The sequence below is a fragment of the Cololabis saira genome, chromosome 13 (assembly GCF_033807715.1).
Source record: "Cololabis saira isolate AMF1-May2022 chromosome 13, fColSai1.1, whole genome shotgun sequence".
Taxonomy (NCBI): Eukaryota; Metazoa; Chordata; class Actinopteri; order Beloniformes; family Belonidae; genus Cololabis; species Cololabis saira.
Genome location: NC_084599.1, coordinates 8,585,627 through 8,600,684, shown reverse-complemented (window position 1 = coordinate 8,600,684; position 15,058 = coordinate 8,585,627). Strand labels below are relative to the sequence as shown.

Sequence of the window (15,058 nt, the reverse complement as noted above, 5' to 3'; positions counted from 1 at the left end):
TAATGGAAACAACCAGTGTACCCGACTGTATCGACGCAGACCAAACCGCTTATGGCCCTTTTGCACTAGTATCTACTCACCTCGGTTCTACCCGCCACGGCCCCGTCTTGCGCTTTTGCACTAGGGGCTGAGGCGGGTAGAGCCGCTCCAAGCAGATACTTTTTCTGTAACCATTCTGGCGAGGTTCTATCCGGGCTGAGCCGGGACTATTTCTGACGTCACCACCCTCCGCGCCACTGATTGGTCGGGGGGCGGGGCCGTCATCACCCTCCACGCCACTGATTGGTCGGGGGGCGGGGCCGGCAGACGTTTGAATCAGGAAGCGGGAGTCAGCGCGAGAACGACTCGCAGCTCGCAGCGATTTTATTATAAAGCGCAAAACGTCTGTTTGGTGATCCAACTCTGAGGTGCAGATGTTCATAAACCTGGTGGCTGACGAGAGAATTAAAAAGGGATGTAGACGGATTGTTTTACTCTCAGCCGCTCGCGGCTCCAGCTGATTTCTGATCAGCACCGACATGAACAAAGCGGTTGCGCAATCGAGTACGTCACAGCAGCTTCACCCCAACCTGCCCACTTCTCACCTGGCTGTGGAAAAACAAACGGGGACAAAACGGGTGGAGCCGCGACGAGCCGCGCCGGGCTAAGGCGGTACTAATGCAAAAGCGCCATTAGTGGAAACAGGGCTCATGTGTACCTTACAACAGCATCTTACATTCTGCTGCTATGTGCTGGATTGGATTGAAGGCTAGCAACCCGCTTTTGACATGATCATTTTGCACCTCTTGAGCACATGTTACCTCGCCCTAAATGATACTTTCAGCATATTCACAAGATTCATTGGCTTACCTTTCTCCAATTGTTTCAAAGAGCTCTGTAGCTCCAGTAGCTGGGTGGCTGATTTCTTCTCGCAGCCTTTGAGTTCAGTTATATGTTGACTCAGATTGACTATCTGAGTCTTGGCTTCATCCTTAAGGGAGAAATGGAAACATTTCAGTGAAAAAATGTTAAAGATTTTACGATTTTATTAAGAGTTTATTTATACCCTTTCTCTCTGTGCATCCCAGAGTTTCTGCTGGAATTCTTGCACGGCTGTGTGCATGGATTCCACATTCAACTCTTCATCTTCATCATGAGGGAAGGACAGCACAGATCCCTCAATGTCATTCTGTTCCCCTGACAAGAGTTCACATTCCTTAGTTTACATTTTTAAAGAGAGAAAAGCTTGACAGCATGCTTTTATGACAAAACTTCAACTTTACCTTTCCCATACAAGTGTCTTCTCCGTGGAGATGGAGACCATTTTAGCAACCTAGGTTTTTCATGTATCCTTGAATGGTTGATGCCAAAAGTGCAGCGCAAAGCAGAATACAGCCTTGCCAGCTGATGCTCAAGATCCCTGCATTTGGCATTGCTTAGACCCAGCTCCTGCTCCAGACTTTGGGTCTTGTTTTCAACAAGACCAACATGCAGAGAGAGTTCCATGACTCGGGTCTTGGAGTCCTCTAGTGCTGCCTCCAGCTGAGTGGTGGCTTCACTATGGTTTTGGTCACTCTCCTGCAGATAAGCGTCTTTCTCCTGCAGTAGCTCTTGGCTTTGCTTCTTGGCTGTTTCCAATTCCATTACATGAAACTCAAGACCTTCAACCTTCACAAACAAGCAGAGCAGAGTCACAAGTCTCATATAGTTTCTAGACTTCTCTATTTGGTTTATTAGAATGTAGAGTAAACAGTATAAGTCAAAACTCTGGTCACTTAAAAACAATTAAATACATTTTAATCTTTCATAATTTGAAGATTCAATTTACTTGTCAACTTACTCATCAAAGTTCCTGCGAGCTAATGACATTTAACGGCCAAAATCTTCTCTTATATGCAAAAATTAAGTCAAAACAGCTGATAGATTATGTGTTTAGTTTGCTGTTTGTTTTTTTGGTGAAATTATAAACTACCATTTAAAATAATTTAATTCCCTTCTTTTAGGTTTTTGTTTAAGTATATTAAGAGCTGTGTATATGCTAATTTGCATAAATATAGGAAGAGAATGAATAATCATTAGAAATAATTAGAAATAATCAATAGAAATAAAGTTAACTATTTATATTATTCCTGTCCATGCTTTCTGGCAAATCTACAATGTTATATTGATAAATTATTATCTAAGACTTGAAGAGAGCTTAAAAAAATAATAATAATAATAATAATAATAATAATAATAATAATAATAATAATAAAGTGTGTGTGTGTGTGCGTGTGTTATAACAGAATAAGTTTACTGAATGCACAAAGAAATAGGATTTGTGAAGTCTCACAGATCCTACTTTGCCAGAAATGTGTGAGATTGTTGGCTTGGTCCTTGGCAGGGACAGTTTTTCAGAGGTCACTCTACTGTGCTCAGCCTTTTGAGTGTTGCTGGGTGCAGGACTACTCTACAGTAGTTCAAAGAATAAAATAAGAGGGCTGAAAATTAGTGTACCGGTAATACAGCCACTTCAAGAAAGATGACTTAAGCAAAGGTCACATTGAATACACATTGAAGGTGTGATTTTGTAAAGATGTCATTGCCTTTGATTTGCAAAATGATGCATTATTCAGAGTTCTAATAATCAACAAAAATAATACTGATGAGTTTTTATTATTTGTGGCCAACATACTATAATAAAAACTGATGAATCAGAATGTTTGTATCAAATTATCAAGTTAAAGAATAAACAAATGCATGTCACTGGGCCATGTGAACTTGGGGCCCCTAAAACTCAGGTTATGGAATAAAGGAGGTTAATACTGGAGTTTACTGGATAATACATTTCTTTTTTTACTTTTATTTATTTATTTATTTACTTATTTATGTAATTATTATTTTGATGTACTGTTTTGTCAACTAAAATGCAATTTCGACGAATAAGAATTATATAACATGATGGTTATCAGACTTTCTTAATCTCAGCTGTATCTAATCTATTTCAACGTTAAACTCAAGAGAAACTATCAGTTAGAGGAGAATGAATAGGTCGTCATGTTTTTTGCCTATGAGTGAGTATGACAAGCATTCTTCAACCATTCAAGGCAAAGGGCAAAATTTGCTCCAGCATGTTGTCGCAGTAAGTCCTCGAGGCCTTCTACCTCATTTAGCACTGCTTCCTTGCAAGCCTCACACTTCAGCAGCCGCTCCCTGAGAGTGAAAGCCTCCTGACGTGCCTCCTCCTCCTTCTGCTTCTCATGACAAACCCGGGCCTGCAGCTCCAGCAGTTCCTGTTTCTGCTGGCTCTTCTTGCCTTCAAGGACTTTTACCTGTACGAGTTAAGATGTCACAAAACTACTTCATGAGAACTCATTATTAAAAAATTAATCAGGCAGAAACAGCTGATTTAAATAATCCTTCACCTGTCTACGTAACTCCTGCAGATCTCTGCGTGCCTGCAGATGAGACTTCTCCACCTCTCTCATACTGCTCCTTAGGGTGGAGGTCTGTTGGTGCATTGAGCTCTGACATTCCTCTAGGTAGGACACTTTCTGTTCCTTCTCCTCCAGAGCTCGTTTCAGGCTAGATAATGTCAGAATAGCGATCATTGTTAAACAGATTTAGTCAGAAAGATATGCTTTACAGGAAAACGACAGCCTTGTAAAACAGGTGGAGCCGTACCTGCTGTTATCACTCTCTGCTCTTTTGATGAACGCTCTAAGCTTATGGTTGGAGACTTCCATGGCCTCTTTTTCTCTGGTCTCATCACCCAACATTCGTCTCAGGTCCTGTGCTTCCTTCCGTAGCTTGTTTTGCTGCTCTGCACAACCCTGAAGTTTGCTGTGAGCCTCAATTAGATCTCTCTGCCCATTAATCAGGCTATCCTCTGCCACCTTCAGCCGCTGACGAAGAACCTCTAACTTCATGGCCAAATGAAAGAGAATGATAGACAGATTATGTCCAGATGATAAATCAGGAGTTCTATCTAGGTAGTGTGATCAGAGGTAAATGCAGCATTCTTCTAGAATGGCACCACACTGATGGGAGCCTGTTATGGTAGCTTTGGCCATGTGCTTTTTCTTCTCAATTTCTTGAGATTATTTTGAAAACATTTTTCTTCACTGGTTTGGATGCTGTGCTGTTTAAAGAATATCTGCTTGCAATTCTGGCACTTTCGACATCTGTTATGATGGTTAACCATGACAACAGGAGAGTTGTTTACATATGGGAGCAATTGATTCGGCTTTTTAAAGCACGAGTAAGGCCCAGATCCAGACAGGTTGAAGAGGAAACACTGATGAACCCGAGCAGGAGTTAAACAGAGAGCAAGAATGAGAAAGTTTAAACCAGTTCTTGTATAAGTTGTCTTGTACAAGGTTTGATCACTTGCACGTAAAATTGAAGATCTTGGAGCACTGATGAATAAAAGTACAGAAGTGCTGAGAATTATGTACCTTGTGTTTAACTAGGAACATAAAGCACTTTGGAGTCCAAATCATTTCTAGTTAGCCATCATATTGGGAGACAAAGACCACAGACAACAGGCCTAAAAAGGAGGGATTGTAGTGCCTGTTAACAACAGATTTTTTACCATGAAGGATACCCTGGATATGAGAATGTTGATCTGTCTAACCTGCCAACACTGCATGTGATGTCATCAGATCAGCTGTTAGCAGGTTAAAACACAACAAACCTTTGTATTCATTTCTGGAGATTTTGACCAAACCTTTCTATCTTCGCTACAGTTCCACTTATTACTTAAAGTTAAATTCAATTCAGTTAGTTAAATCTAATTACAGATAACTAAAAACCATGTTAAATGATAAGGCATTACAACAATAGAATTAATTCAAACTATGAAATTTATTAGGTCAAATAAATCCTTCAGTTCATTGTGCAAACGGATTTTGGATAACGTGTGTTAGAGATCCATTGTTTTAAAGCTCAACCTTAAAATCTTCTATTTTAAATGCTGCGTGCTTCAAATATTACATGTTATGTGCAGTATAAGAAGCAGGGAGGCCCAGGCTCATCTAAGAAAAGATATGAACCAGTTGGGCCTATAGCCAGGTGCTGTCTCTCCCTATCTGGTCTTCGTAGCTCACAGTGTACAGGATCCACAGCAAGCAACTTGATATATTGTAACCCCCCATGAACTGGTGGAGAAGAGGGGAAGAGAGGAGGGAAAAAGGGAGGTGAAGTGTAATGCTTAGAGGCCACACAAGATGGATCCTTCTCATAAACTCTAATGTGAGAAAAAAACAAGCTAGTGCTGATCTGGCCAATTATACTTTATTTTATCTGATTTTGGGAAATAAGGAGCGGAGGAGTTGAATAGGGAATTTTGAGGGCAACAGTGTTGTGTTATGTGGATGGGAGAGGGGGACCTGGAGTCCCAGTGGAGCCAGCCTCTCGCTGCTCGCAGGGAGAAAATAAACACTCCCCCACTGGCTTATTTACACAATGGGTTAACTCAAACTTCTATTTCATTTTATGGTACCAGGGACCGCTTCCTCCTCTCTCTCCTTCTCTCCACTGGGTTTCTTCTTCCTATATTCCTTCTTGTTCTGTGTCACATATTCTCATCCCCGTGTTGTAACTATCTGAAATGAGAATCCTCAGTTTGGATCAGAGAAAAGAAACACATAAATGATCAAGGGGTGGCAGCCAAATATGACAGTTTTGCTGAAGCCTGATTTGATATACGGTAGGGAGGGCTGACCAAGCCTCAAAATTCTTTCTGCACTGGCTCCACAAATCCTCATTCAATATTTCTTGACAAGGCTAAAGAGACAGTGCAAAGACAGGGTGACCCTAATTTTTGCTCTTTATACAGACAAACAATCCCCTTTTCCTGGGAATCTAGCCTTAAACCGAGGATTTTTGAGGCCCTTACAACTCTGCAGTTACATCTTAATGATTTGAGTGTGAGTTTGTTATTTCACTAAAACGCCCAGCGACCCTGTGCCTGGAATCCTGACCTCAAGCAACCCCAGGAGATGAGATTTACAGCTCTCATTTGGCTCAGAGAGGTATGTCACTGGTCCAAATTATGGTCTCTAATTGCACTTTTATGTTTATATTAAAGTCAACAGAGCAACGTGTTCCTCCTGTGGATTTGAGTGGAAAAGGACAGAGAAAATGAGTGGAGTAGGAGTCTTGAGAGGGGACAGTACACCACTATTCCTAGTAGGACTTGGCTGTGTGAGCTCTGCACCTGATGGCACCCTGGTGCTAATACAGCTCTTTGACACCGGCCAACGTCAACATAGGCCTATGGCTAATGGCTCTCCCTCGCACTGGTACTAATTGGTGCAAACTTTCAGTCACACTAGATGCAGATCAAAGGTCTTCTATTCAAGGCCAAACCAAACAAGCCTGAAATTTCCTATTCATTTCTGCGATCCTACAAACAACCTTCGCCATCTATTCAGTGACACATATTTTCCGTAATTTGTTATTGAGTTCCCTATGAGTCATCATGAGCAATAGATGTTATTATACCTTCGTACAACTTAAGAAAGAAGCAGAATGTTTGAGCTAAAAAGAAATACTAAGGAAGAATTGCAAAAGTTCTTACCTCTTGTTTAGCGCTCTCTTTTTGCTCGTTCACTTCTTTGACCTGCTCTGTGAGGCTCTTGGTGGATGTTTGATGGGAATTCAAGGATTCTTCAAACTGAGTCTGCAGGTCTTGCAACTCAGACTGAAGAAGAGCTATTGTATTCTGGATAAGAGAAACACACATAATTGGTTGAGCTGAGTTAAAAAATACGGCACGAGAAAATGAAACTGTCCCAGAAGATGTCGTTGTTCTGGAATTTTAAAGTTTGGGTTTATTTGATTCTGTCTGTGTTCTCCTGTTTTGTTAAATTGCTGTGTTGGTTTTCTTGCGCTCTTTTGCTGTTTTATTTTAAAAGTGGTTTCCACTTCTATGTGGCTTCTTGTGTGACTTCTCCAGTTGGTTCTCTCTTTTTTAATTTGTCAACATCTGCGCCCTGTTAACATTGCTATTGTCTGTCAGTGTTTATGTGTCTATATATCGTCTTGCTTTTCCTTCCTTTCCTCCTAGTCCATCATTTTTGCGCCCATCTCTTTTTCTGTTTCGCAGCCTTTGGTTCTCCTCAAGTTGCCTTTTGATTTATGTTTTTGGATTTTTGGTTCTCCTGGATTCCCTGCTTCGGCAGCACCGTTTGCTTAAATAAAGAACTTTTGTTTGTTGCTTCTGCCTCCTCCTGTGGTCTCTTGCATCTGGATCCTCCCTAAACCTCCCATCCTGACAGTACAGGCCTGCAATATCTTTTTCTTTTTTTTTTTTACCTTGTCCTGCTCATCTTTGCTGACGGTCTCTCTCCGTATACGTTTCATCTCCATGTCTGCTGTGTGCAAATCCTGTTGCAGGGATGCCACTTTCTCTGCGAGGACAGCCTTCTCTGCCTCGTTTTGGGACAAAGCCTGAACATCAGCAATTGGACAAAAGTCAGGGTAATTCATAAAAAGGTGACAATAAATATTAACTGTTATCTTGGTCTTCAAAGAAATATAATGTTTCGTTAAACCTCAACTGAGGTACAACATAGTATGCGCTTTGCAGCCTGTTACATACTGTACAGGATGTGTCACTTCTGATACAGAAATGTTATTATAGTATAACCCTTGATTTTGAAATGAGCAAGCAAATAACATAACAAATGTGAAAAACCATGCACCTGCTGCTTTTCACTTTCGGCCTGAAGGAGGCTTTGACTGAAATCCTTCTGTAGCTTAGCCAGGTCCTCTTGCACCTGCTGCAGCTCCTTTTGGCTCTGCACACGCAGGTCATCACACTGTCTGCGCAGCTGCTCTTCAGCCTGTTCCCGCTGAACCGTTAGCTCTGAAAACTGCTGCTCCTGTCACACAACAAATCCGCAGTAAAGCTAGCTGCTATTGTGTGGCTGATATAGCATAAGCACCACATTAGGATGCTGAAATTGAAACATTAAGATCACAACCACGCAAGCTGCTCTCACAAAACCTTACAGGTGTGTAGCTGAGATCGTGCTCACTGTACCTTTTGCTGCCGTTCAGCCTCCAACTGCTCTCTGTGAAGTTGCTTTGTGTTGTTCGATGTCAACAAAGCATTCCTCTCCACCCGAGTAAGCTTCTCCTTCAACTCACGTTGGTTTTGTGCATCTTGTGCAAACTGTCGCTCAGCATCCAGACGCACCTGGGCAACATCACCTGCAAAGACAGATCTTTCCATGTACCCAGATACCAAGTATCAAGCCAGTCTCAACAACCAGATGATGGAGATCAGTAAGGCTTTATTTGGAGTTTTATTTTTTGAGTATACTTATCCATGGCTTTACATAGAACATTCTAGCTTAACACTGCTTATCTGATCCATGTGTGTTTGTGTGGAGAAGTGATAGCTGGTCAACTGAAAAAGCAGCTCCCATGACACTGCAGCCCAGCTGTTGCAGAGCTCAGAGCTGAAATATGGATCTCTAGTGGGCGGCTGGAAAGGTTTCATGGCCAGGCAGCTTGGCACGGAAAACACTGGGGTCTCAGAGGGAGGGGGCCACTCACGCGTCAAGGCCTTGTTAGCCAGAATCAAGCTACGCCATTCAGCCTCCAACCTGGTGCACTTAGCCTCCAGAGATGCAGAAAGCTCCTGGCTCTCAAACAGAGCCGTCTCCAGGGACGTCTTCTCCAGTCTGAAACACAGCAGTGATGAGCTTTGAGCTCTTAAAAGAACACCTTTGAACCTCTTGGTGTAGAAGGTCATAAAATCCAATAATCCATAACAAGCATATAAAACCATGTTATGTAAGGAGCCTTGCTATGCAAAACCCACTCTTATGACAGGAAAGTGTGCATTATGTCAAAATGCCCTGAAGTTAAACAATGTCATTTAGTTGTATTTAAGCCAAGAGACACATATTGTTGTTTAAGACACCTTTGAGGACCTTGCCCTGACCCAAACATACCAATATGTACCAAACTACAACCTTGAGATTTACCAGAACTATTGCATTCTCATTTATGTTGAATGAACCAATGAGTGATGTAAAAAAAAAAAGCAAGCTGGGAAAACTGGTAATAAATATCAAACTGCTCCAAAATATTTCAGAGGTCAGACCACACAAATATCAAAAAACAAGTTAAGACCTCAACGCAACCAGCTCATGCGTGAGACCACAAGCCTTTCGGTCAGCCGCGTTTAACTTGACATCCAGAGCCGCCTTGTCCATGGCCAGCTCCTCCTTGTCATGGGCAGCTCTCTTTACGGCTGCGGCGCTCGCCTCCAGCTCCGTCCTGCACGCACACAGCTCCTCTGTCAGAGACTGCATCTGCCTCTTCACCTGGAGACCAGTTTACACAAACAGGAGAAAGTAAACTTCTCTGCCAGCGAACAGTATATGATTATATGCATCAAAATATAGCAAGCACGCTTTTTTTCCCTCCGTCTTCTCGTGGAGGAGCGTGAGCAGCCACAATTGTGAATGAATCATAAAGTCTTTCCAATTTATGAGGCCAGATTTACTGAAGTAATATTTAACTCAGGATTTCGCTGAAGCAAAACCAAAATGATTGCTAAGTTTGTGACTTTTTTCCAACTGCCACATAAATCATTGTGACACACCACAAGACCTATATATAGTAATAAAAAACATTGAACTCTGTTGATCTGCTTCTTGTTGGATTTTATACAACATCTGTCTTCAAATGTTCTGACTCCAGAAATATAAATGGAGGTGGCGAGGAGAGGACTCTCTTGGGATGCAGCTCGAAGACGTCACTGAATTCAGTAAGAAATTTACTATAATAACTTACTTAAGTGCAAAGAAAATGCATATGAATTAAATTATGCTGGGAAATTGACCTCAATAATCTAAAATGCGGCTAAATGGGTCAAAACACAAGACATTCTTTGTTCCAACTTTCACATAGTTAGATAACTGATACCACCCTTAAGTACATACGCATAAAGACCATTTTCCCATTGGAAGAACTATTAAGATGAAATTATTTAGCAATTTTTGTAATAATTGTGAATGTTGTCAATCATCCCACTGTGAACAGGGCAGCATTTCCCAAACTAGCTGGCAATGCCTTTATTGTTTAGTTGAAGTAAAGTAAAATGTCTATTTTAAGACAGAAAACAGTTCACTTTAATCATCTTCCTTTGTTTTGGTAGAGGGGTTAACAAACAGTATCAATACTATGTTTAGTGTAATAAAGATGCTTTCAAAATGGTAACTCACTGATGTTCTGTGACATTTACTGACACAAAATCCTGCTATACATAAAGCCTTTACCAGCCTCTATTACACCACAATAGAAGCAGCAATCATCTGTATTGTATTTTGAACTGGAACAAACTGGCATCAACCAAATATCAGAACTATGTTTCTCTTGGCCGCTCCTTAAGTAAATAGGAAAAAGGATAGATTACAAATAACGAATGCGAGTAGCACCCAATGAGGGATGAAACATAAGCACGGTGCAACAGAGGCCACACAGAGCTTGTTTTATTCAAGGTTGATTTATTTTTACAGATAAGCTATCTAAAAATGTTTAGATGGAATTTGTCAAATTATTTAGGCTTGTTATTTTCTAGCTCAGATCAGTATTAATATCCCAGTTTCAAATTCAGAACAGATAATAAAACAGGATAGGATTCTTTTCATTCTTTACAGGACAATTCAGGCAGATCTGTTAAGGAAGAATGGAAATACTTTACGCGTTAATTTATTGCTGCTTTCACTAAACCTCAACAGGATATTTTACATGTATCTATTTATCTTTTCCGGTTCACATTTGTTCATTAATATCCCGTGCTCGCTATTTCCCAAGATGCTCATAAAACATACAGAGGACCTAAACTGTTCTCCATATCCCATCTGAGAGAAAGAAAAACATGGCACGTGTGTCTATGAGCTCCTATACGTTTAAATGTAACAACAGGCTGCATGAATGTGATGAAAGCTATCATCAACATAAATAACAACAGCTCTCAGAGCTGGTGGGAGCAGGGAAGATAGTGAACAGCCTGCTGTCCCTGACCTGGGAGTGCTCCTCCAGGGCCCCAGCCTTCTCCTTCTGCACGATGCTCAGCTCTGCTTCCAGCTTCTGGCAGAGCTCTTGTAATTGAGTGTGTAAGGTCTCCAGGGCTTGTTTCTCAGCAAGGAGATTTATCATCTCCTTCTGTGCCCGTGCTGCGTCCTCTCTGGCCGCTACTCGCTCCATCTCAGCTTCCCGTCTACGTTCACTGTGCTCCGACTTCTCACCCTCTATCTGCAAAAGGAATCCAAGTCACTTCACTTTTGTTTTGTTTCTCTGCCTCTCGCCGATGTTTGTGCACGTGCACAGAAACTGACCTGCAGCACAATGCGATTGAGCTCCACCTTGTCTTTGGCTAAACCTTCACTAAGAGCAACCATTTTGGCAAGGGAGTCTTTTAGAGCAGCCTCATCATTCTGCTGTTTGGTCAGAGCACACTCCTTAGCGGCGGTCTGGGACTTCATCTGTGGAGATGATCATTATTATGTTAAGCATGTACACTATCAAGACCCACTGAAAATGTTCTAGCATTAGGATTGCTGCTGCACGAAAAAGCACTTTACCTTGGTTAGAGCCAGAGCAAGACTGGCCTTGTCATCCTCCAACAACTCTTTCTGCAGAGTAATTTGACTCAGAGCCTCTTTTACTGTAATAAGTTCCTTGCGTACATCTGAGTGCTTTTCTTCAAGCTCCTGCAGACTCCTCTCCCTTAAACACAAAATGTATTACATATGTAACTCTCTCACACCATTTCTTTGTCTCGCACACAAAATCCCTGCACAGCAATCCATCTCCACTTTAAAAAAAATTAAGAAATGTTTGTGCCAAGGGCCAAACCACCGAGGAAGTCTTTTTCTTGCTCGATCACATGTCCTGCTTCACTTCTCAGCTAATCAAATCTTTTAGCGAAACGAAATCATCAAAAAGAGAAACGAGTATCCCCTTTGAAAAAGAGCAGTATTTCTATGTAAATAATTTACATTTTCATCCAAATGCCATTTGGGTGTATTGCTGGCCAGAGCATGACATGTGTTACTGATCTGAATTCTAAACACACAGAACTTGAAAACAATTGTACTTGACAGGATGTGTGTTGTGTAATCGTTGTTCCTTGTGTTCATCTGTACCCTCTTTGGGCTTCTGTGCGCTGGCATGCCAGCTGCATTTCCAGGTCCTCCCTCTGCTGCCTGAGGAGGTCCCGCTCTCTCTGAAGGTCCAGGGATGAGCTCCGTAGTAGCTCACGCTCAGCGTGCTGGGAGTCCACCTCCTGCTGCATCGCTGCAAGCAGCTTCTTCAGGCTCCCTCTCTCACTGGGAGACATGAAGAAATAGGAAGGTCAAGGAAAATAGGATGCTTAAGTTCCTTTTTGTACAGCTGTTACCTCAATTTTTCAAAGGACGCCATCACAACACAAGGCAAATTTGAAATAAACCAGTAAATTTAAAGGGGACCTATTATGAAAAACATGTTTTCTCTTGCTTTAACATATATAAAGTGGTCTCCCCTCAGCCTGCAAACTCAAAGAAGGAGGAAAGCAACCAAATTCTGCAGTGTCTGTACAGCCGCCCGGATGATCCATCCAGTGTCATGTGACTCCTACGAGCCGATCAGATTCTGCTCCCGTCGTTATGTAACGAAAATGCGATTGCATCGGTTGGCCTCCGATGCGTGAAACCACGCCCACAACTAACTCCGCCGGCCGGAGCTTCTGATATTTTTTCGTATCGGTGTATCGCGTCATTCAGGCAGCCAATCAGCACAGAGCCTCATTATCATAGCCCCGCCCACTCAGAATCCTGCATAGATAATGAGGTTAGAGAATGAGATGATAAAGACATGGCTCAGAGGCTGAATATGTAATTTATTTTGCAAAAACAATCAAAGGCTTGTTTTTAAGACATTCAAGGACTGTTTAAAATTGGTATTTTATGCCATAATAGGTCCCCTTTAACCATATGACCATGTTGTACTTTATAAAGTACTAAAGTCAATTAAGAAAAAAATGAAGAAGTGCTTGATTAGGGTGTACTTGGAAATAAGCTCCAGTGAGAGGCGATATTTGTTGTTGTCCTCTTCAGCCTCCTGACACTCCTTCTGCACTTCCTGGTCTACCTTCTGTAGGTGATCATGAAATGCATCCACTTGCTTTAGAGCCGACTCCAAACAAACACGTAGAACCTGTGGTTTGTATATGAATATGTAATTAAGTAGGTTAACTCAGTTATAACACCTCTTGTACCTATGAAATACGCTTCGTTATTACACCTCTTCCAGTTTCTGGTGCTTGGCCGGTGTATCCCGTGCACCCTGCGGTGAAATCTTTCGGAGGTGATTCTGGTCATGCAGTGGCGAGGAAGACACATTTTCAGAGCCAGAACTCTCACCTTCACTGCTAACCAACTGGAAGATAATTCAATTGGAATAATACAAAAAGATTGAGAACCTCATATGCAATGTGCACAATTTAGCTTGGTAGGTAATACAGTTCTGTTTTGACCTGGTAAATATGGTATAAAATCCTTTGGAGAGCTTGGACCTCTGTGTGGAGTATTTCCATCTCTGCTTTATCCTCAGCACTCCTTGTCTCCTGAGCAGGAAACCATTTAAGACAGATAAGCAACATATATATGCAGCAAGGCTGACATTTCCCAGGCTGCGGCTCTCTAGACTAGGAAGTTGTGGATATTATCAGGCCTGAGGTCCAGCAAATTCAGCCCTCTTAAGCAACTGTCTGTCTGTCACCTCAAACTCCCGATTCTCAGAGCCCTACCATCCTGTCCAGACCGGTCCACATGTTGCCGAGGCCTCCATCCTTCTCACTTTTCTGCTTCTGGAGGTGTTTCAAGGTGTCAGTCAACTCTAGGATTCTAGATAGTCCAACATACCAATGACACACACGGAGACAGACACAGACACAGAGACCGAGTAGAGCTCAGAGGCTTTGTAAAAAGAATAAATGACAGTCTCATGCCGCCTCCTAGGCAAACATCAACACTATCAGATTCTGTGCCTCGATCAAGCTTTGATGAGCGATTCAAAGGGATTAGCATACCTGCAGATCTGCACATGATATAAGATAAAATACCCCATTTTTTTTTATATCAACCATGAAAGACCACAGTGTTCTGGGGTTTCATCTTGGGTATTAAATTTAGCTTTTCTCTTTAGAAGAATGTTAATTCTGAAAGTGAAAACATGATTCCATACAGGAGCTCGGTCCCAGAATTTTCTTTTTTATTGTTTCTTTTTCTTCTCTCTCTCTCAGAGTCAAGATCAGTTAGAATAGCTGCAAAAAATAAACAAGCTCCTACTTCATGGGAAAGATTGATGTGGATTTTCTCAGTAACCTTACAGCGTCAACTTTGAAACCAGCACACTGTGGTCGTTAAACAAAATGGAATTCAGACCCACCCGTGTTGAGAGCTAGATGTCATGTTTTACCTTGAGTTAAGCTTGACTTTCTCTGCATCCCAGCCAGCCTGGTGCTGCATGGCCTCTCTCAGCTTGTCTTTCAGCTGCATCTCCAGAGCGACCGTCTCTGCCCATCGACGGGGACTCTCTTCCGTCACTCTGGCCTCTAAGTTCAAACAGGCGACTCGTAGCTGCCGGCTCACGGTGACACACTCCCCGTGCATATCAGATAGACTTCTGTTGAAAAGAGTTATGGATATGGATAAGGATACAGAATGTGTCAAACACGTGAAGTGCTCTGAAAGGGTGAGAAAATATCACATGCTGGCTTTACTTTTGAGCTGTTAGGCAACAGTCTAACAAAAAAAAAAGTCAGTCTGTTTGGATAGATGTTTGTAACGATTAAACTCTGCAGGCTAACTTTGAACAGTCATCAGTTAGTGCAGTTTCTGGCACGACAAAGCTGTCTACAGGCTGAATTATCACTAAAAAATATTGTTTGGTTATTTTGGTTATGCATTAGTGAGAGATTGCCTTAAGCCAAGATGTCAAGCCTTTTCCTAATGGGTGATTTCATCAGTGTACGTAGATGCCTGAAGCCATCTGTCCCCCACTGAGGAAACAATAAGCAGGAGGAACAGTG

The 15,058-nt window shown here is 41.9% G+C and overlaps 1 protein-coding gene across 1 annotated transcript in view; it reads right to left on the bottom strand.

The window, feature by feature from the left end:
* The window catches only part of crocc2 (ciliary rootlet coiled-coil, rootletin family member 2), a 43,023-nt gene that overhangs the window by 11,397 nt on the left and 16,568 nt on the right, over positions 1–15,058 (bottom strand). The window contains 20 exon segments of the mRNA XM_061738947.1: positions 850–970; positions 1,046–1,176; positions 1,263–1,647; positions 3,123–3,290; positions 3,384–3,543; positions 3,643–3,881; positions 6,542–6,685; positions 7,279–7,413; positions 7,668–7,847; positions 8,009–8,178; positions 8,527–8,654; positions 9,109–9,302; positions 11,008–11,238; positions 11,322–11,468; positions 11,568–11,712; positions 12,132–12,314; positions 13,034–13,182; positions 13,502–13,591; positions 13,775–13,871; positions 14,446–14,652. Of these exon segments, the coding sequence (XP_061594931.1) occupies positions 850–970; positions 1,046–1,176; positions 1,263–1,647; positions 3,123–3,290; positions 3,384–3,543; positions 3,643–3,881; positions 6,542–6,685; positions 7,279–7,413; positions 7,668–7,847; positions 8,009–8,178; positions 8,527–8,654; positions 9,109–9,302; positions 11,008–11,238; positions 11,322–11,468; positions 11,568–11,712; positions 12,132–12,314; positions 13,034–13,182; positions 13,502–13,591; positions 13,775–13,871; positions 14,446–14,652 (3,404 nt within the window).